The sequence below is a fragment of the Lepidochelys olivacea genome (genome assembly GCF_965140295.1).
Source record: "Lepidochelys olivacea isolate rLepOli2 genome assembly, chromosome: 2".
Taxonomy (NCBI): domain Eukaryota; kingdom Metazoa; phylum Chordata; order Testudines; family Cheloniidae; genus Lepidochelys; species Lepidochelys olivacea.
The window spans coordinates 258,480,636-258,502,385 of record NC_140412.1 but is presented as its reverse complement, the minus strand read 5'-3'; the positions used below and the strand labels follow the sequence as shown (position 1 = coordinate 258,502,385).

Below are 21,750 nucleotides of genomic sequence, written 5' to 3'. Positions count from 1 at the left end.
TCCATTCCTTGTGGTAGGGACGGAATAAAGAGGATCTGAGCTGTGCCAGGCAATGAGCTCTCGAGAGACCAGGAAGTAAGTGTGTGTTGGGGTGGTACTTAGTAACCTTGAGTCACCACTGAATGAGTTAGTGGTTAGTAGCTGACACTATGGAATTCTCTGTGGGGATTTCATCTATGACATCTTTGAGAGGATGAGCTAAAGGACAAAATCAGCAGAATGAAATCAACATTAGCCCATTTCGTATGGGTATTGTTGGGTGCTTAATTATAATCCTATTTTGTTACTTTCCAGACATCTCTGTGTCTCTCAGATGTGGTCTGCACGCAGGTTTAGTACTGGTATAGCTATGTCCGTTAGCGGTTGATGTGTTACTGATTACATTTATACCATTACAACCCCTCGAGTGGATGTGTTATACTGGTATAAAGGTGCCTAATACTGGTAGAGGTTATTCCCAGTCCCACGTAGAAGTAAGCTGTACCAATATAAAACACCTTTAGACTGATGTGCCTATGCCCGCACTCGGGGCAGTTTTACTGCTTTAGCTATCTCAGGATAGTTACAGGGTACAACTTCTGTGAGTAGATGAGCCCGCAGCTTTTCAGGAATGTGCTCAGGGAATCATCTTGAGCTTCGTCTGTTTCCTTTCCTTAGAAATAACTAATAGTTCAAGGCACTTATGGGCCTGAATGTGCATCATAACATTTCCCACCCACAGCCGAAGGTTCTCTTTACTCTTACTTAGACTAGCGAACCATCTACCACCTGGTGTCGGCCCAGGGGAGCTTCTTCTCATTTTGTTCCCCTCTTTAAGTAGCTGTTATAGCAGATGGAATATCTCTCTCTCGCGCTCTCTCATTTTTCTACTAAAAAAGAAGCTGTTGAAGCTGTTTTTAGCCAATGACTGGGAGGGGAAAGATCAGCCCTTTTGTCCTTGCAGGAGTTGGCAGAATGCCAGTGGGTAAATCCCAGAAAGAAATAAGAGAATAAACAAATGAAGAGCATATTTTGCATGTCAGTAGCACCTGACAATTTAAACCTGCTTGACCACAGGATAAAAGGTAGTATACCTCTTTTAGAGAGACACAGGGCCAGGTCTTTGGCTGATGTAAATCCACTGACGTTTGCGGAGCTATGCCATTTTACACCAACTGAGGGTCTGGAGCAAAGAGGTTAAGGGACTTGTCCAAGGTCATGCAGTTAATCAGTGGCAGAATCAAGAATAACCCCTAGGATTCCTGACTCTCAGGGTCCTGCTCCACCCATTAGACAACACCTGCACCTTAAAGCTGCAACTCTGGTGCCCATTAAACAAATAAGCAAAGAGAAGCAGCAGTGCAGGAGAGAGACTGAAGGTACAAAGAATCTGACAGATCTATGGGCTTGTCCAAAGGCGCTTACTGGGCTGGACAAGTGAATAGAAGTGACAAAAGGATTTCCAAAAGTTATAACCTATAAGCCTGATCCTGAGAGGTACTGAGCAACCGCTGCTCCCATTGACTTCAGACAGGAGCTGTGCACCTCTCAAGAGCGGGCCCCTTGAATGATCCCTGGATAGGGACACACAAATGCTTTCTTCATTGTTTGATGTGTGGGAGCATAGAGGGGGGAATCAGATTCTATCCTTAGCAAAATCTATGCTGCCACTTGCTCCTGAAGGGCGTAAATTGAAGTGGGACCTGTTTCATCCTGAACAGTCTTCAAATGCCACATAGATGCAAATTAGCAAGTCACATGCGGTGTTACCTCTTAGAATATCATCATCTATCTAATCTATCTATCACCACCGCCATCTGGCTAGCTGATGTACAGAATGCACAGACCTTGCACAGATTGTACACCTGATCTGACTGCCACAATGGGACAGCCCCTTAGTATAAATTGATGTAGCTCTATTAAAGTAACTGAAGTTGAGAAACTTGCCCAGTGAATTTAAAATGGCTGCACTGAAGCTAGAAATAGTGACAACCTTGACTGCTTCGTTATGGGGGAAGGGAGGAATGGTTTTGTCACCATGTTAAAAGCCCTCTCTCCATTTCAAGCATCCCATAATGCTTAAGTCAACATTTTGCTGCACTAGACAGAAAATAGAACCCATGGTACAGACACAATAACCTTCCTAGGAAAAGAGACCACAGAGATCTGGATTTACTAGATTCCAGGCTGACAAAATTCATTGCTTTCCAATGGCAGCAAACTCACTTGGAGCTTCATACTGTGAGGGGCTGAGTGCCCTCAGCACCCACTGAACTTCAGGACTGGGCCTTTTGCAATGGTACATTGTTCACATAACACATGCAAATCTTCACTAGAATCTCACCAAGCAAAAGATTACTTACAGAGAGTTCCAGCCAGTCGTGTCTTTTCGGTAGAAAATCCCAGCAGAAGTTGGTTGCTTTTGAAATTCACAACAAAGCAGCACTTAGTGTATCCTATGGAGAAGCCCTGCGCCAATCTGTGTCCCTTGATCCTGTTCTCTGCCTCTGATGGGTCTCTGACAGCTGATTTTATCACAGTGTGCTGGGCTAAGTTGAGAGGATGAGCCAAATGGTTTATTTTTAGGGAATACGGAAGTTGCTGTTCCATCAGGCTGAGTCAATCAAGAGTTCCTGCAGCTATGGCGGGGGGGAGTCTTGAGTTGTCGCTGGCACTAACAGCTTGCAATGCCGATAGACTTATTCATTCAGCAGTGCCCCACTGTAATTCAGTAAAGGGATGTGTAAGCTTCCAAATATTGTGCATTGGAGAAGAGGCACTTTCCTGAGTCATTTTCAAGGGTCCTTGGGCCACGGCATTGGCACCTTGTGACTGTCACAAGATTTTTACTATGTTAAAAGCTGGTAATGGCAACAAGTATTAATTAACCCAAGCTGATTCCTAATTAGCTTTTAAATGGATGTGTATTTTTTCTAGAACTCTTTAGTTTAGAAAAGAGAACAGCAAGAGGAGATATGGCAGAGGAACATAATATAAGGCCACTACATTACATAATATCATGTGACAATGAGTTCCACTGATTAAAAAGCATTACTTTTTATTTAGTTTATATTTTTTGCCTTTTGTTTTTCCTTTCTTCTTCTTAGACTGTGGAGAAGGGTGCTACACATAAACAACAATAGCACCTATCATTAGCCTAGACAACAAGAGTGGACGGACTTCATACCTCAGAGCACAACTGATTACTAGGGAATTTTCCCCCCTTAGAAAATTGCACCTAGGTGTTCTGTGTGGGTTTCATGCTTTCTTTTGAACTGTTGGCCTGAGTGAAAAATACAGGAGCTAATCCTGTGCAGGTCTGAGTGCCTTCAAGTCTCAGTCCACCTTCAGATTATGCCTGTCAGCCAGCTTCAGAGGTGATGTATAAGTTAGATCTTGCACTAGTTTAGTCCCTTTACATTCAGATTCCTTTTTGATCTAGTTTCACCCATTCTGCTGATCTCTTAGAGGCGTCTAAGTTGGTCTAATTTATCCGCTGAGGAATTGTAAGAAGGTGTAGGCTTGCTCTAGAGGAGACTGTTCGTATAATGTGGCCACTAGAAACGTAAGTAGAAAGGCCACCACCAGCTAGAGATGAAGGACAAGTTTGGATGAGATAGAGGCTACGAAGGTCTTGCGCTTAAGACAGCAGATTGGAAAACAAGATGGCTGCCATTCCCAGCTCTGTCACAGATTTCCTGTGTGGCACTGGGGAAGCCACTTCAATCCTATGGGCCTCAGTTCCCCAGACTTCTTTAGTCTTCCTTCACTATTTAGATGGTAAAGTCTTTGCGGCCATGACTGTGTTTGTACAGCACCTTGCACAGTGGGGCCCTGCTATCAGTAGGGGCCTGCAGGCACTAGCATAACATAAATAAGGATAAGAATTCAGTGGGAATTGTAGCGAGGGCAGATTTTGGTCCCTAGTGGGCACCCTATTTTCCTTGTGGCAATGGCCAAATAGCTTGAGAATGCTACTATTTCAGTGCATGTTGCTCAATCCCTTTTTACAATCATTGGGTATCTCTGCTCTACAATACTGTATATTTCTCCTTTCCCATTGTGGTTCCTGGAGTGGCTCAAATCCTCAACACCCCCAGCGCCTTAAATACACAATTAGGCCACAACCTACTAGCTGCTTGCTGAGATCTAGGGGTTTGGGTTCAGATCTGTGTCTCACAAGAACAGCCCCCTCCAGGAACTGCTCTTTGGTTTCCCTCGATAGACTAGAATCAGGGAAGAAAGTTGAGATCACTCAGAACTGATTGAAATCCAACTACCTGAAGGGAAAAAAAAAAAAAAAAAAAAAGCCCTGAAGAAACTATCGTGCAGAAACCACAGTCATTAATCTCCCATGTCAACAAGACATTGCACTTCGTGCATGGGGTGGTCTCTGAGTAAGGCACTATTACGCAGTAGTAGAGTCTCATATAAAATATCCCCACACGGGGTCTCTCAAACACTGAGAGGGGAAAGGCCAGGGCTCTGAGTAAGCATGCAATATACCTTTCATTGATTACCAGCCAGGTTCTGACTCAGGAATGGGAATGGCAGGGGCTGTCATATGTTTACCAGCTCAGCTAACTAGATTATTCATAAGCTCTATCACAAGCAAGAGTCAGCAAACGGAGTGACAGGCTAGCTTGGGAACGCCGAGGACACACGGCGGAGCTGCAGCCTATTCATTTCGTACGGATGGGGAAGAGGAAAAGGCAGTGAGCATTGAAAAGGCACCAGGTCAAGGACAGAGCACAACAGGGTGTGGGTGGGGCAGCACCACATTGCCGGAGAAGACAGCAGCTGGTAGCAGCTTGGCTGAGATCCCATCGTAAGAGTGTCTACCAGTGGCAGCTTGTGACTTTTTTGACAGGTGGGGCACAAATCACCAAATCGTTAATTCAGTCCCTGCCCAATGCATAATTTAAGAGCTATTATTATACAATTAGTTTTAAATACACGGAAAAGAATCTAATATTCATCTGTTCCCTGAGAAAGAAGAAGAATTCCAAGTAATATAAAAACAGTTTAAAAATCCAGAGATTTTCACATGGATTTAAATACTGGATCAGCTTAAGTTAAAGTCGAATGTAAATTGATGTTTTTCAGCTAACTTCATACGGCTCTGCTTAGAGTATTTTCATGCATTCAAATAATAGACCACAATCACTAGGTGACTATAATATACCACCATCAATTTTAAAACGAAAAGTCACAATAGCACTTTAAACAACACACAACTTACAAAATTGCTTAAAAAAAAAAAAAAAGTGTATCCTCAGTTGGCAAATCAGAACCTGAAATTCATGTGTTATTTATATAGACACAAACACAGTAACAAAAAGTCATTAATTCAAAACAAACAAGGCAGTTTAACAGAATGGTTCTGAAACTGCTCATCTTTGAAGAGACGTCTAAATCAAAGTAGCTGCCATAAGAGTTGGTGAGTCAGGGGGTTGGGCATAGCCCTTACCTGTCACTCGTTAGCTGCCTCCCAGCTGGTGAGATACAAAGCCAACAGGCAGCTCACTTAGGCGGAGAGCTGCAGGAAGTAGGGAGGTTCCTACAGGAGATCCTGGTCAGGGAATGCTAGGTAAAAAATCTGACTGGGATACCAGCTGTGTAGGCAGTGGCCAAAACCTCAGGCGAACCAGGGGGCAGGGCCTGGTTTACCTGCCTTGATTCCTACTGATCCATGCTTGTGTTTGAACAATGAGGGAATCATTGGGAAAACAGAATGAAATACTGGCAGTGATGGGAGCTTCATTAACAAAATGGCTGGGGAGTTGGCCTCCTGCCAGCTCAGATGAGAGTTGGGAAACTGAAGAAGAGGCAGGGTCTGCTGGGTTTAGGGAAGACCCTGTTACACTCTCCCTCGCTTCTTTGCCACAAGACAGCATTATATCTTAGCTAGGTAGCTGGATCCCCTATTTTAAAACACCTAGGTTCCTGGCTAACTGGGACACAGTGAGAGAGACAAACCACTGAAAGCCAGCTCTATTGGCTAGTTACAATAGACTTTGCATTCAGTTGTCTGTTGTCATGTTAGGAAAGTAATTGTGTTTGCTGGGACACATGCACAGCCCTACTTGTATAAAGGAGAGTCACAAATGCTTGCACTTCTCATTTGATTAGCTGCCTGCATTCCAAAGCTCTGGCCAAGGTTTCTGTCCTGCTAAATTAGGGCCAGAGTTTGATACCCTTACTCATGACTAAATAGTACCTCACAGCATTAGTAGTCCCGTTGTATTCGTAGAGTAAGTGAGTTAAGGTATCACAATCTGGCCTTTACTAAGTACAGTGTCCCAGTCCATGTACAGCAACATTCAGCGCATATATTTACTTTCACTGGGAAGAGACCAATAAGACTCAATCGACAAAAACCTCTGACATTTTTGCACAATGGATCATCAGATCAGGCAACTTTATATGTATATGAAATGGCTTTTAAAAATACATATTTTCTTCAAGCAATAGAAATGATGCAACAGTTTCCTTAACAGAAATGGTGCCAATCTTCAATCTATCCATCCACAAAGCTAATATTCAGACTGAAAAAGACTCATACAGGTCAGCATTTGTGCAAAAAAACAGGTTTATAAACCGAAACAGAAATGCAATAGAAATGTTTTCATGATTGCCTTTTGTTTCAACTGCATAAGAAAACAGCTTTTGTTTAAACAAAAGAGCAGAGTTTGCCATCCTAACATTGAAGCATCCTGCATGAGAATCAGAGTGTGAAATTGACTAGAAACAGACCAGCTACCTTTGTAAAACCAACCAGTTTATCATTCTCCAAGGAAAGAGATGTGCACAGGGAAAACACAGGAAAAATGGTGAAAGGGACATGAGTTTTTCAAAATGATTTCTATTTTAATAACCTGTGCTATTACAAGTACCAGAAGTGTATTACATTTAAAGAGACATTTGTAATACAAGTAAGGATTCTTTGCTTTTATCCTCAGCAGGTGTAAATTAATGTAGCTCAACTGATTTCAGTGGAGTGCTGCTGAGGCACACCACCTTGGAGTCTAGGAGTCCTAGTCTAGACCAGGACCCCAATGTGCTAGGTGCTGACCTGTTACAGCCCAGAGAAATCTCTTATTTTTCTCTCCTTTTCACTCCCCACACTTCAGTGCCTCATATCACAGTCACTATCCTCCTTGCTAAAGACGACTTGGCAACATCTTCAGAGCGCAGCAATATTGCTCCTTAATTTGCTGCAGAGTGACACGGTGCTCACCTCCCTCAAGTTGGAGAACAGTTTCCTCTGTTCTGCCAGACAGCCAAGGGAGTAAGAGATGAGATATTCCCTCCTAAACAGCAACTACTTCCCTCAGCTCCCCCCCGCCCCCGCACTCCACTACTGAACAACAGAAATCTCTGCCAGGTGATTTGTGCAATTGTGAAGGTCCAGTCCAAGGATTTGGAGTACAGGGAAGAAACCACACTACCACTAGATGGCAGTGTAAGCACTCACATCAGAGAGACTATCAGAAGGCCATGTGTCAGTATAATAATGCCTGCATCTGTAATTTTCACTCCATGCATCTGAAGAAGTGGGTTTTTTACCCACGAAAGCTTATGCCCAAATAAATCTGTTAGTCTTTAAGGTGCCACCAGATGTTTCTGTGGATACAGACTAACACGGCTGTCCCCTGATACTTGATCAGAAGGACAGGTACCTTAACAGAAATGCTTTCATAAGCTAATAAATATAAAAATAAAGTGATTGTTGGATATTTTATGGTCCGTTCCTACTATACTGAGGATGTGTGAACCTTACGCCAGGGAAAGAAATATATAATCTAGCTATACACTCTCTCACTTTCTCTCTCTCTTTCCCCACTTTGCGTTTTGAAAAGTCCCTGTAGATACATTCTTAAATGAATACAAAATGGAGTGGAAAAGAGAAGAAATTATATATCTATATCTATATCGCAGTTGCTCTGAACATGCTGTAATTTGTAGTCACATCAGACACCAATTTAAGCTTTGTTCCACTGAACTGATGTCACATCCTACTTTGCCTTTCATTTAACTCCCACCCCCCAAAAAATACCTGAATAATGTAAAAAATACATATACGTGTATTCTGTCCTTTAGAGGAGTGAAACGCACAGACACGCAAAAGCCAATGTATCGTGTGCCTCTGCTGACTGCTCTGTCTCTTCTTTCCAGTGGTCAAGGTTCCACCGGGAGAAGATCTGAATTCTTAAACCTTCTTTAACCTAGATTGTTCCATCTCCACAGCTGCAGCGTAGTCTCCAGGGCGTAGCCCACTTTAATTTTAAATGACACAAGCAACTGGCTTTCCATCATTTCCTTTAGGAGGCTATTCCATGATCCCGCAGACTTCACTGTTAGGAAATATTTCTTTACAGTAAGTCTAAATTTTCCATTGCTCTGTTTAATCCCATTACTCCTAATTATGCCCTTTTGAATCATTCTTCCTCCTTGGCACTTACTCCTTTCGCTATACTCATGCTCCTAGAGCATTCACAACAGCCCTTGGAGCGCCTGGTTTCTGGCTAGTGATGGCAGGGTCATCTCATGATGCTGAGGTTTACTACACGATCTCGCCAAGGGCTAAATGCGCTGCTGGGGTCTAGGACAAAACTAAGAGATGGGCTGCAGAGTAATGCAACAACTGGTGCATTTGCTTTGTAATCTGCTCTGCCCCTGATCCTATCCCCCCCCCCCCCCCGCCCCCTGCATGATGCCTTTTTCGCCTTTGGTATGTGTTTGTTTGCATGGGTGTGAATCTATTTGACAGTGAAATGCTGATCAGCGGAAACATCTCAAACAATGCCATGAACATTTAAATCTCCCAGATGATTATGTACCAGATTCAGTGGCTAATTTAACTCCATGCAGCTCCAAACTATCCAATAGACTTTGTCTTCCCCTAGCTAGACTGCTGTATTTCACCAATGTGTCTGCTCCTTAGTCTTGGCATGAGGCCCACATTACAACCTACTGGTAATGTTGAAAACACCCCCAGCTGAGGTATAGAAGGCAGACATGGATTGTTCAGTCACCGAGTGGAAGGCCCAGCAGTAACCAGCTTGTGCTCCGCTACCCATGACCTACAATAGACACAGAGCATGGGAAGTCCCGCCTCAAGGGGTCTGACAGAGAGCAGCCTCATGGCTCCTGATTGGATCCCCATCCTATATAAATCTAAGGGGCATTCCAGGAAGCGTCCAGGCAACTGTGTGGATCTCCTGCAGCTGCCATGACCATTCCTGCACTCTGCTCTTGAACTCCTGGCTTGAATTGGACCTGAAACCTGACTCGGACTCTGATTCTTGATATCTACCACAGCCTGGAACTTGACTACAAACTTCTCTGCTACTCTCAGCCTCAGATTTGGCCCTACTCTAACTCTTGGTCCTGACTGCCCTTGTCAGGTTCTTAACAGTTTGCCCATACCACCCTAACCCGTGATTAAGGCCTGCCCTGGGAGAGCATGGAGGCAGCTGGCCGTTCCCTGCCCAGCATGCCCCAGAAGATACTGGAGATGCCTCAATGGTTGGCCACCCCCAGGAGGAGCTCCTCATGCTGCAAGACCAAGTGTCACAGCTCCCAATGGAGAACCAAGCTCTGTGCAGGCAATCCATCCAGTTCCATGATGAAAACATGGCACTGCAGGCCCCACTGGTGCAGCACGCTGCAGATAACCAGATACTATGAGAGCGGTGGCCTGGCTGCAGAACGAGAATGCTGCTCTCTGGGCACGCACTGCAGCTGTGTACCCAGACCCCTCCCAGAACATTTTAATAGGGACTGCCAAAAATTCAAGGGTTTATTAACCAATACCATCTGCTGGTTCTGCTCTGCCCCTGGTCCTACCCCACCATCAACCGAGCAAAAGTAGGACTCATTATTTGCTTCCTGATAGGAGAAGTATTGGACTGGGCCTAAGATAGATAGTGTATCATCATTCATCAGCCAGATGATGAGCTTTGTTCCTATACTTGGCATTGTAAAATGAATGATGTAGCTAACTTTAATGGTATCCCAAAGATCTCAATACCTATTTAGCAAGGTCCGGTGACGATTCCCATCACCTTTCTGTTTAAAAAAGCTGGTGGGAACCAGATACCTCCATGTTCTCCTGAGCTGCTTTTTTCCCCAAATAACTGTACTATTGAGTACATTCCTAAAGATGGTACAAAAGCAATGGCTAGGCTCTAATGAGATCACAGCACTGGAATCACTTTCTATATACTATCTTAAGCCAATGATGACTGGGTCTGATTAATTACCTATGCAATGTCTGAAATGGAATCAAGCCAAGAGTGCTGTAGTTCAATCATAAGGTATGTACAAAATAAACCGCATAGCTCACTGAGTAGCATGGAAAAATTATTTCATCTTGAATGCAGTGCAAACCCAGCCAGGCTAAACATGGACTCATTTGATATCACCTATTTTTAACCATTAGCCTCGAGACTAACCAGCATAGAGAGAGTCAACATGATCCAGTGGACTGAGCACTGGCCTGCATTCCAACCCCTGCTCTCATGGACTCAGTGCGGTCATGAGCAAATCACTTAACAGTAATGTGCCTCAGTTTCCCAGTTTCTAAACTCGGACTATAATAATGTCTAACACTTTCAGGCTAAAAAAATTTCACTGTCAATGAAATGATAGATTTACATTTGATTTGCTTTGAGTCACTTGCAGTATGTCTTACTTGCTAGATAATTTGCCCTCTTCTTTTGGCTCCTGGAGAGTGACTCTTTACTGGGTTCATATCTCTCTAGGGAAGACAGACCCTCAAGCTACCTCTCCTTGCCATCCAAGCTGCCACTGATGCTGGCAAGAATGACCTTGGTCAAACTGGGTTGATTTAACTTATATCAGTGGGTTTGCACAAGAGCTGGGGATGACCCCTCTTTTGTGATCGGCGCAATCAGAGACATGGCAGCAGAACAGCTGAGATCACCCAGGAACCAAAATAAATCAGAGACTCACAGTGCTTGCCCACAGCTGAGTCATAGGCTGTATCTGGCACTTTAGAGATGGGCGTCTTACTTTTCCCGGAGAGCTTCACTTCCTGTACAAGAATGAGAACAGTCTGAGGTGCTAGCTGAACAGTTACACGTCCATAAACAGATTTTAAGAACCTTGCTAGGCACTGGCATGTATGGAAGGCAATCAGACCATTAGACCATAGGGTATATTGTCCCATTGTGGTTCTGATAGACCCACTGCATATTACACTTTGGCGTGCCATCGTCAAGCCCAAATTGTTTTATAATTAGGAGAGTGCACCAGCCCCAGAGAGCTGACAGTGTCTTGATTCCAGGCACTTCTAACCAGCACTAAGGATTCCACTCCATTGTTATAGCTTCATCTAGGTATGTGCCAGAGCCACTTAACCCCCAGGGTAACTCAGGTCAGCAAATAAATCCCCGGTTTGTTCTTAATTTTGGCCTCAGTTATGCCCCCCGTATTCACATGAAGTAATAAATCACTCCAGGAGTAGTCCCACTGGTTTCAATAGCATATATAGTGAGTAAGGTACTACTCCATGCAAGTAAAGAGATCAAAATCTGGCCCTTGGCAATTATATCCCTTATTTTTTAGCCATTTCCAGAAAGGTTTCTTTGCCTATCAACCCGAAGTCCTGGGCAATGTTTTGCCAGCTTTTTGAAGATCACCTCATTGTCTTATCTTTCTGACCGAGGTAAGCCCATCCCTTTCTTTAACCTGTCCCTACAGCATGTAGATTTCTCATGCCTGGAATTATCTTTGTTGTCCTTTGTTGCCTCCTCATGTTGAATCCTCTCCTCCCTGTGGAATCGCGATCACTACAGCGGTGCTACATGCTGTTCCAGATGGGGTCTCAAAAGGGCCTCATCCAGCAGTACTATGGCAAGTCATCTACCTTGATGCTAATGACTAGCAGTAGTATCTTGTTTGACTCCCTTCATCGGGCTTACGGGTTTGTGCTTCATCTCCACCCCCTCCTCCAAAGTGTCAAGGCGCATTAACTCCCTTCTTCCAAGACTTTTTGATTTACAGTTGATTCCGTCACTGTCTCTGCTGCCAAGAGCTGTAGAAAACAGGGCAAGCAGCTCTCCTGTCTTTGTTGGTCGGTCTCAGAAAGAGTATGCACAACGAGATCCAGTACGGCCTCAATTCTGTGACTGTCGTGGGGGTACTCTGAGTGCGTTCGTGTGACTGTGTTTTCTGGATCGCTCAAGGATTTTCAGTGTACTTAGTAGACGTTGGGCCACATGCCCCTTGTTCCTGGTAACAGCCAGTTTGAAATCACTGAGGCCTGGATGGCCTAGGCTGAGCTGTGTTTCAGGGTCAGAAGGATGCATGTTTAGATTAGGAGGCTGTGGAGGAGGGGACTTTGTCCCACAGTGAATTTGTACGCTCTGCAGAATAGGGTTCAAATTTAGTTTAAACTACAAGTGGAAATGAGTTTGTTCTCACCAGTGGCTGTTTCCTGGCTCTCCTCAGTGTTATTCACTGGTCACATGAATTGGTGCTAAAATCTAATACATTTCCCTTTACACACACCACCAATTACTAATGAAGGGCCAGATTCTGCCACTATTACTCCCATGAAGTAGTACCCTACTCCAGAAGTCGTTCCATTGAACCCAGTGGGGCGGCTCATGGAGCACATAAGTACAGGTGGCAAAAACTGGTCCACAGGAAACATGGTGTGTGCTTGGGAAGCTGCTAGTGTGCTTGTTTCGCACAGCAAGCACTGTGAGTAATAAGAAAGATGGTGTAAGTGAACATGCGGAGAAGCCAGTGTTGCGCGCATTAGGCTCTGCTCTTTGTCTCCTAGCCACACCCGGGAGCAAGCCCTAGACCTATTTTTCTGAGCATCTAGTCTCACACCAATATCTGTCCCTCCTGAAACCTGATCTCCTTTCCTCAGTTCCGCTCACCATTCTACAGTAGTGCTTCCCTATCACATTGACAACCACTGGCATTTCATCACCTAGTTCAAAGGCAGCTGGGTTCCGTCCTGAATCCCAAAGGGAAATACATTTCTTGGGAGGTTTGGAAGAAGAAAGTTCACCAACCTTTCTGGCTGAATCCTTCCCTGTGGAGGTTGCAGCACTCCATTGTTGCCTCCTGCTATTGCTCTGGGATGATGAGAAGGACAATTCAGTCCAGGGTTTAGCTCCCTGGGTCAGAGGCTGGGTGGTTGTCACTATGCTGGACTCCATTTCACTCTCCCTAAAACTGCCACTGAAAGATGCTGTCTGCTGTGTAGCAAAAGGGAAAGCCATAAGCTGTGAAGTGGGAGCAGCTTTACCAGTGTTGAAGCTGGTCTGAAGTCTCCTGGAGTTCATTGCCGTGCTATTGGTTTGATGGAAGGTGAGGTTCTCCATGGATTTGCTCCTCAACCCATCATTGACGTGGCCTTGAGGTGAGGCAAGTTTTCCCCCCCCCCGAAGCCTGCTGTAGAACATTTCTCACCATGATCTATAAATTGCATCAAAATAGACTCACTCTACCTCCCACATAGCTCTCTCCATAGGGAGTGCACTGTGGTTGTAATACTCTACTCCCAGTCCTGATCCCCATCACCCACTCTCAACTTCATGTCTTCTGTCATGTTACTAGGCTTGGAACAGTCTTCCATCAATCATTCTCCTCCTGCCCTTCTGACTACTCCTCCCTAGAAACCACTCCTTCCATAAACTCTAGCGACACTGATCTGCGCATGGCTCACCCTTTCCTGAACTGTGGTTCCATGCTTTGTCTTGTCTATGCTAGAATGTAATTTTTTGTGGGAAGGACTGTCTTATTCTGCGTTCTGTAAAGTGCTGTGTTTGGACCACATTCTATTCCTTCTTCCACTGGTGTCAATCAAGAATGTCGCACTGAAGTCAATCAAATTACAAAGCTATAAGGCTGATGTGAGAAGAGAATCAGACTCTATATCTACAGTACTGTTTAAATGCTTGATAATAACAATTAGTATAATTAATTTCAGAAATGTTTGTTTAATATTGAGTTCAAATACACTTTGCTTGCGTCCTAATGCAGAAATACCAGTGCATTGTGCTGACTGATGGGAGCAGGGAAGGGAAGCTCTTAGTTCTTGTTCCTTTTTATGTTACTAAACAAATAAAGATACACACAGGTATAGGCCAAGTTGGTGTATTGGGTTAAGATGCTAGGCATCCATTTCTGCAAGCTGGTCTGCGTAGGCTAACCATTGCACCTGCACAGAGCCCCACAGATTTCAATGGGGTCTTCCTGCATGGATCAGCTTGCAAGATCAGCAACTAACTTCTTCAGACATTGAATTTAGTCATGTGAAAATAGGTTAGTTAAATATCTCTCTCTTCAATGGGAGTTGAATGTTTTCCCTGGTGTGGGTTTATTATTTGTATTCCTGGCTCCTAGAGGCCCCAGTCATGGATCAGGGCCCCCCTGTGCTAGGTGCTGTACAAACACAGGTCAAAGGAGCTTGCAATCTAAGTATAAGATGAGACACAGTAGGTAGATACAGGCAGATGGAGGAGTACAAGTCAACAATGAGACCGTACTCATCACAGCATGATAAGCAGCAGTCTAGCCAGTGGGAAATTCTGCTAATAGTTTTAGGATTCAGCAAGGTCCTAAAGCCTGTTATATATTAAATAAAAATCAACTGAATTTTATTAAAGGAACCTTTAAAAATGTTATAGATAGAGAATACTAGGGGCTGGTCTACACTAGAAAATTAGGTTGACTTAACTATATCACTTAAGACTGAAAAATTTCACTACTGGTGTGATATAATTAAGCCAATCTAAGCCCGGGGGTAGACACCACCAGATCAACAGAAGACTTCTTCCATCGACCTACCTATTGCTTTTTGGAGAGCAGGATTTACTACAGTGACGCTGCAGGAAGCATCTACACTAGAAACACGACAGTGTTGCCATTGTGCCGCTGGAGCATTTCAGGTGTAGACGTACCGACTGTGTCCTTTCCTGTGTCTGGTTCTCTGTGGGCATACCAAGGATGTGACTGAACTGAACCCTCGTGAGAAGGGCACTAGCCAGCTCCTATGAACTGCTTGATTTTCATTCATTAGGACAATACACTGTGTCAGCCTGTACTCTCTTCTATCCCTCATATACTAACCCGTTTGCCTGTAGCTCACCTTGCAGTTGTCTTGCTTTGATGAGGCACTTTCACAATCCAGTATGTTCTGATACCTACACAAGACAGAATGTGGCACATTACTTCCTTTCTATACACTGCATTGAATACATACATTTTTTTCTTGTACAGGAAATTCCCTGTTTTTCAAAGGTCTTGGTGGGGCAGAGGGGCTCTGAAACCTTTGAAACTCAGGTTTCATGAAAAACTAATTCTGGCTTTGATATGAATTTTGGATAAAGGGATGGGTCTGAATTTGGGATTGCGACCTCCTGGTGCCAAAAGTCAGAGCGGTGCATAGGGTTACAGGGATCCCCTGGGTCTGGTATTGACATAATAATTCCTCAAAGGGTATCATGTAAAGTCTCTACTGAAAGCTTGTGTCACACTGGTCATCACAATCGCTGTGAAATGTATGTGCAGATAATTCGTAAGGAGTCATGTATCTATATGTTCTTAAGGTCAAAGTTGGGGCTGGGTACCAAAAGGTGATAAACCAGTTTCTTTCAGTTGGGAGATGCTTATATACCTGCCTGGCTATATGTAAACTGAGTACTATATACTTCACAAGGAACACCTATTTAAAGGCTGAGCAGATGCTAACCATGAGATTGTGAAGTCTCCAGGGAAGAGTCTTTCCAGTAAAAACAAGCAGCAAGGGGTACCCTGTTTACAAGTGAACACAGTGGATTGCTGGAACTATATCTGAGGGTGCAGAGGTACACCCAGGTACCCTTCAGGTAGGGGACAAGCTGCCAGTTGGCTTATCTTATGAATGGATGATCACAGCTGGTCTGGCTGTTTAACCCCGTGAGAGAAACTTCGGGTGAGCTAACTTTTGTGAGACAGGAGGATGTCTTAAGTTTAGGCTCTAGAAAGCAGGGTATAATTTTACTTTACATGTAAGCCTCTGTTTCCAAATCTTTTGCATGCTACTTCTAGAATCTCTAGACTTTGTTAAACAAACTTTGACTTGTTTTCCCTGTAAGCAAATCTAAGTGCTGTGAGTTGGGTGGTGTGGTAAGCTGGGAGACACTGTTTCTTTGGGAACAGCGGATCTGTGAATTCTGCGAGTGCCCAGCGGAACAGAGGCTGGACACTCAGGGGTGTGGGGGGGATGCTCGAAGGGCTTGGAGGTTGGAGTCTGCCTTACCTGCAGAGGGACAGTGGAACCTGCTTAGGCTCAGAAGGCAGTGCTTGTGTTACCTCTAGGCTGGTGGTGACAGGGAGCTGACCCCTGGCAGGCACAGACAAGGCTTCCTCACGCTAAGGGCAGGTGGTAGCAAGGTACCTCACTACCCTGAGTACCCCGGGAAGCATCACAGGGATGACATGGAGATTTTGATATTTGAGGTACGGAGAAATGGGATTTCATAGGTTTTACAGGCAGGAGGAGCCACTGTGATCATCTAGTCTAACCTCATATACAACAGAGGCCAGACAGCTGAGTTGTGTTGCTGAGCAGTGTTGCTGCTGAGGTTGTGCTCCGAGTGGGCAAGTGTTATTTTGAAATAATAAACAGATGCCTTTCCAAGGCTCTAGCTGCCTGGCATATTGTTAATACAATCCCAGCAGCATCATGGTGATCACTTTAACAGACCTTGGCCCGCCAGTCACCTAGAAACCCTTCCTCTTTGTGGGAAGCGCATGGTTAACCCTCTCCAAAAACCCTCTCCACCAAGGGGCTTTTGCAGTGTGCCTGGAAGATCACCAAACTGGGCTATTTTAGATCAAGGTGCGGAGCAAGTTCCAGAGTCCTCACAGAACATGCCCTGTTAGCTGCTGCCTCATGAGGGATACCCAGCTCGCATGCCCCGCTGACCTTAGCTATGACAGGGGAGAGAGGTAGGAGGCCCTCGTGTCCAGTTAGGGCTTGATAGGTTGTAACTGGCCCTGTTGGTTAGAGTCTGCTGCATATGAACTGTGTGTTTAAGAGTTTGTCAAGAACTCTCTGAGGGTGGACTGGAGGTTTTTTGCCGCAGTTAGTCCGGATCTCAATACATCAATAATACAGAATGGTTAGTGGCATTTGGAAGTCAGCTGCTCACCTGGCCACTAATGCTGAGACAGAGTTTCTTCTTAGAGCCACTGCTCTGTGAGCTGACCTGCTCCCTGGAGAGCCAAAGGCAGCGTGAAAGGACTGAGGCTGCCTCGGCTTATCATCCCTTTCCATGCTCTCCGTACCTGCTCCAACTCTCTATCTGCTGGCAGCAGAGAAAAGAAGCAAAATCAATGCACTGTGAGTCTGTGGAAAGCCTTTGAAAGTCTCTCCAGTCCATTTATACCATGCAACAGTGTATATTGTGTTGGCCAAGCTCTATCTTCCATGACACCTCTGCAAACTCCTTACATCAGAGGGATTGAATGGGGGCAGTGGAAGGTCGAACATAGGGCTCTATAGATACTCTGGCATTTGATGGAGCCTGTAATGTTATCTAATTAAAATATAATTATGCAAACCATTGTTGCTACCACTGTTATATAATGGCAACGTATACAAAGTATAACACACGGCCAGAAAGGATTAAACAGCTTGCAGGCTAACTAACCCAAAGCCGACCTTTAAAGACATATTAGAAAGTATGTGAATGGTAATTAGGCCATTCAATGTTAGATAGGCTAGAACCTTGAAATGCAAACCTATATTGTTAGAAATTAAAGGTGATACTAATTATGTGTTTACTTATTAACCTTTTTAAATGTTAGCCATGTAAACCGACAGTTCCTGTCTGTCTCTATAGCTATTGATTCAGAGATCAAAAGGGAATATTAACATTTAGATGAATCTTGGGTGAAATAATGTCATTGTCTATATGTCTCTTTGAAGTTTGTGATAGACTGCTTAATGGATAAATTATCTTATGTGAATCCTTGTAGTTAATTACCGGTGAGGTTTAGAAAACAGACGATTACATCAAAAGCCTGTTGTTTAGCTAGGACTGTGTGGTCAAGCAAAACTGTAAAAGAGATCCTTGGGTCCTGATCCTGTCATCTCAGATCTGCTTAAGGTTTCATGCAGGGGAAGCCTAAACTATAAGGATTGAGATCCCAGTCTTAAGATCGAACACCCTTAATATGATATTGGACATTGGACTATAACCTATGGACTAAATTCTAAAAGAACTCTTTGCAACTACAAAGCTGACCATCTCTGCTATGAATCTGAACCTCAAGAACTGAACTCATGTCTGTATGTATATTGATCTTTTAACCATGCTCTCTCTTTTCTTTTTTAATAAATTTCAGTTTAGTTAATAAGAATTGGCTGTAAGTGTGTATTTGGGTAAGATCTGGAATATTCATTAATCTGGTTTAATGTGTCCGATCCTTTGGGATTGGTAGAACATTTTTCTGTGATGAATAAGATTTTCATTAATCCTCATCATATCTGACTTGGGTAACTAGGTGGAGGCATAAGGCTCAGTTACTTTAAAGGAACTGTGTTGTTAACTTCTGAGTAACCAGTGGGGTAATAAAGAATCTGTTTAATGCTGGCTTGGTAAATCTAAGTATTGGACTATCCACCAGTTTTGGAGGATTGCCTGCTTCATTCTTTGCAGTTCACCCTAATTGAGCGACCTCAGCTGGCTCCCCCCGGGACCCCAGTCACAGGGCAGAAACATCATAGGAAAGATGAAGCGCTCTCTGATACTACCACGGTATGTGCAGCTTGTGATGGGGACCATCTTGTTAGACCCAGTCCGCTAGTGGTCAGAGCACTGGCTAGCCATAGTTGGCAGTAGTGCTCAGTGGTTCAAGTCCAGGGAGTTGATGGTAGGGGAACCTGGGCCCTCTCACTCCTGCAGGTTCCAACCCAGGGTCTGGGGGCAGGCAGTTCAGGTATGTGACCTGGGCTAAGGTATCACCCAGCCTACTACCATCTCTTGGCCTCTCCTGAGGCCCGCTGCAGGCCTGGCTTACAGCATCCCCCCAGGAGAGGGTTAAGAGATTCCCTTCCCCACTCACGAGCAGCTACTCCACTGTCTCTTCTGCAGTGGCTAGCGGCTTTGGGTGGAGGGTGGTGCAGAGCTCCTTGCTTGCATGATCACTCTGACTGAGTGTGCTGCGCCTTTTAAACACACCTCCAGTGAGAGCATTCCCACCAGGCGCGGCTGGGTGGAGCTTCCTGTGACCAGATCTGCTCCTTAACCTCCTGTTCCCCAGAGTGGGGTTTGTACACCCCATCACAGGCTTACAGTTCTGATTCAGGAAAGCAGGTCAGCATGACTTAAGCACGTGCTTCAAGTTAATTCCGCCTGCTTAAATTCTGCCTTGGTGAAGGATGATTTTCTGAACTGGGGCCTCAGTGCACAGCCTGAGGGTGGCTATAGATGCATGGAAATGAGGAGGAAAATACAAAAGTTCCTTTGCCTAACTTGGCTATGCACCCCAAAGTGTGAATCCTCATCCAACCCCTGGTGTTTAGAGAAACAGCTACACTAGAAACAGCTACACTTTAAATTAGATTAAAGGGAGCAGGGAAAGAGGGAATTGACAGAGAAGGGAGAGACCTGGCAAAGGCTGGGATATTGTGCATACTCTATCCAGGCTGCCTGCTTGTAAATTACAAAGTAAATTACAGGGAGAAAGTAAAAATAACTCACCCTTGGAGTTTTCTCCACCAGGAGACATTTGGGTTGAAATTCTGGCCCTGGCCCGATTGAAGTCGGTGGCAAAACTCCATTGACTTCAGTGGAGCCAGGATTTTCCCCTTTATGTCTGTCTCTCTTGAATCCATGTGGGAAAGGTTTTTCAAATTTTGGGAAATGCTACTAATAAAAAATATAGTATTTGTATGGTACCTACTAGTGTGCTAGGCACGGCAAGGGTTAGAGGCAACATTGATTAAACTAGGACAGTGCTCGCTTTTTTCATTCTTTGCGACATTAATTTTTAAAAAGTAAAATCCAGCTCAAAGGTGCTCTTTACGTCAAATTTAAGTCTGATGCAGGAGCTAGGTCATTTCAGTCTCTTGCTACTGGAACCCTATTGGATCTTCATGTCCATCCCTCTGCCAGAGTAGGGTAGAGAGCCCCTAATGAAGACATACCAAAGACAGAGAGTTCTTTATCATTACAAAAATAAACTACTTTAATGGAAGTTTTGTGTCTGTATCAGAGGGCACAATTTGGTCTAGTACCAATGGATCCTTTAGTCCCAGTGTTATGTGAACTTCCAACTTCCTCTCCTTAACTGAGGTGGTAAATGGAGGAGGTGATATTTAGCATTTGTATGCCTCTGCTGCCATAAATATGTCTGTCTAGTTTAATGTCTGTTAACTAGATATGGCTGTATTCAAGCCCCAAGAATAGCAAAAGTATCAGGCACTGGTCTATAGATCATTAAACTGATATTTCAATATGTACTGGGCCCTGGTTTTTGAATGGGTCCTCTGGACATTGCTCTCACAGAAACAATAACTGGCTGCAGTTTGTGTGTAAGTTATTTATTTACAATGAAAATTCACAATACGAGACTGTGGAGAAACTGAAACCATTCCTACATTAGATTTTCATGTTAAAACTCCCCACTTTGTTTGCAAAATGTATTTCAGTAGCCATTTGCATTCTACAAAAGAATAGCCTGGCCAAGATTTTCGAAAGAAACTAGTGATTTTGGGTGCCCAACTGAAGACACGTTAAAGGACCTGATTTTGGTGGCGCAGCACTTTCTGAAAATCTGTCCCCTTCAAGGCCCCTCAAACTGGGTCCCCAAGGACTGGGGCACCCAAAGCACTAGTCACTTTTGAAACCTTTGGCCACGACATTTTCCGTTTCACCGGCAAGGATGTTTCAATTGAAAATCATAGACCGTTAGAGAAGGAAAAGACTTAACAGATCATTAGTCCCATCTGCTGTGGGCCAGTCTGGGGTTAGGCCATACTGTATACTGTTGCAGTGCATTATGTCTAGTTTTAAATGACTCACAGTGCTGGTCCTTTAGAAGATCGTTCTACAGCCGGATCCCACCATTAGGGAAAGGTTTCCTGAGATTCAGCTGATATTTCCCTTTTCTTAATTTCAACCCATTACTTACCTTTCTAGAACACCCTAAACATTTCCCATATGAGCAATGCAGCCCCCCAGCTGACAAGAGTACACAGTAATTTCTAGGCTGAGTGCATTCAGCTTTCTGCAGTCCATCACAGCACAGAATAATAGTTCTCGGGAGAATTCAGAATTAAGTCACCTACTTGCTAGAATGCTGGTCTGAGCCCGGGATATGACTCTGCCATATAATTTGTTCCTTGATGTTCCTTGCTACCATGCAGCTGATTCCTTATTCCCGTCCACTCGCTTTGGTGCTAGGAACTTAGGTGGGCAAAGTCCCCCAGCAGGACTCCAATTAAATATTAAAAGTAAGTGGTGAGAACAGGGTCACCACGACTCAGAGAGCTGGCATCAAAGAGCAGAGGAGCATGGCTCCCACCAGTCCTTGTGAGGCTGTTTCCCCCTCAGAAAGTCTTTTACTTAGAAAAACACTGGGGCTAATCCAGATTTCAGCAGAGCTGGTTGGAACATTTTCACCAAAACGTGCTGTCTTGTTAAAGCATTTTGCAGCCATGTATCAGTCTGAGCATCAGAGTCATACACGCAGCCACTCTAGAGGCTGGTGGCTAGGGTACATGTTATG

General features: G+C 44.3%; 1 protein-coding gene across 10 annotated transcripts in view; it reads right to left on the bottom strand.

Moving 5' to 3' along the window:
- Nucleotides 1-21,419, bottom strand: part of LOC311516095 (uncharacterized protein) — a 62,804-nt gene extending 41,385 nt beyond the window's left edge. For 2 of the 10 annotated variants that reach the window (XM_084619779.1, XM_084619780.1), the window contains exons 1-5: nucleotides 21,311-21,401; nucleotides 17,166-17,321; nucleotides 15,119-15,173; nucleotides 13,038-13,223; nucleotides 10,960-11,041 (exon numbers count right to left, since the gene is read on the bottom strand). In XM_084619779.1, the coding sequence (XP_084475905.1) occupies nucleotides 10,960-11,041; nucleotides 13,038-13,223; nucleotides 15,119-15,173; nucleotides 17,166-17,290 (448 nt within the window). In that variant the 5' untranslated portion in view covers nucleotides 17,291-17,321; nucleotides 21,311-21,401. Of the gene's footprint in view, nucleotides 1-10,959; nucleotides 11,042-13,037; nucleotides 13,224-15,099; nucleotides 15,174-17,165; nucleotides 17,322-19,721; nucleotides 19,743-21,310 lie in introns of those variants that run through there. The other 8 variants (XM_084619783.1, XM_084619785.1, XM_084619781.1 and 5 more) reach the window with 8 other exon arrangements.
- Nucleotides 21,420-21,750: the final 331 nt, after the last annotated feature.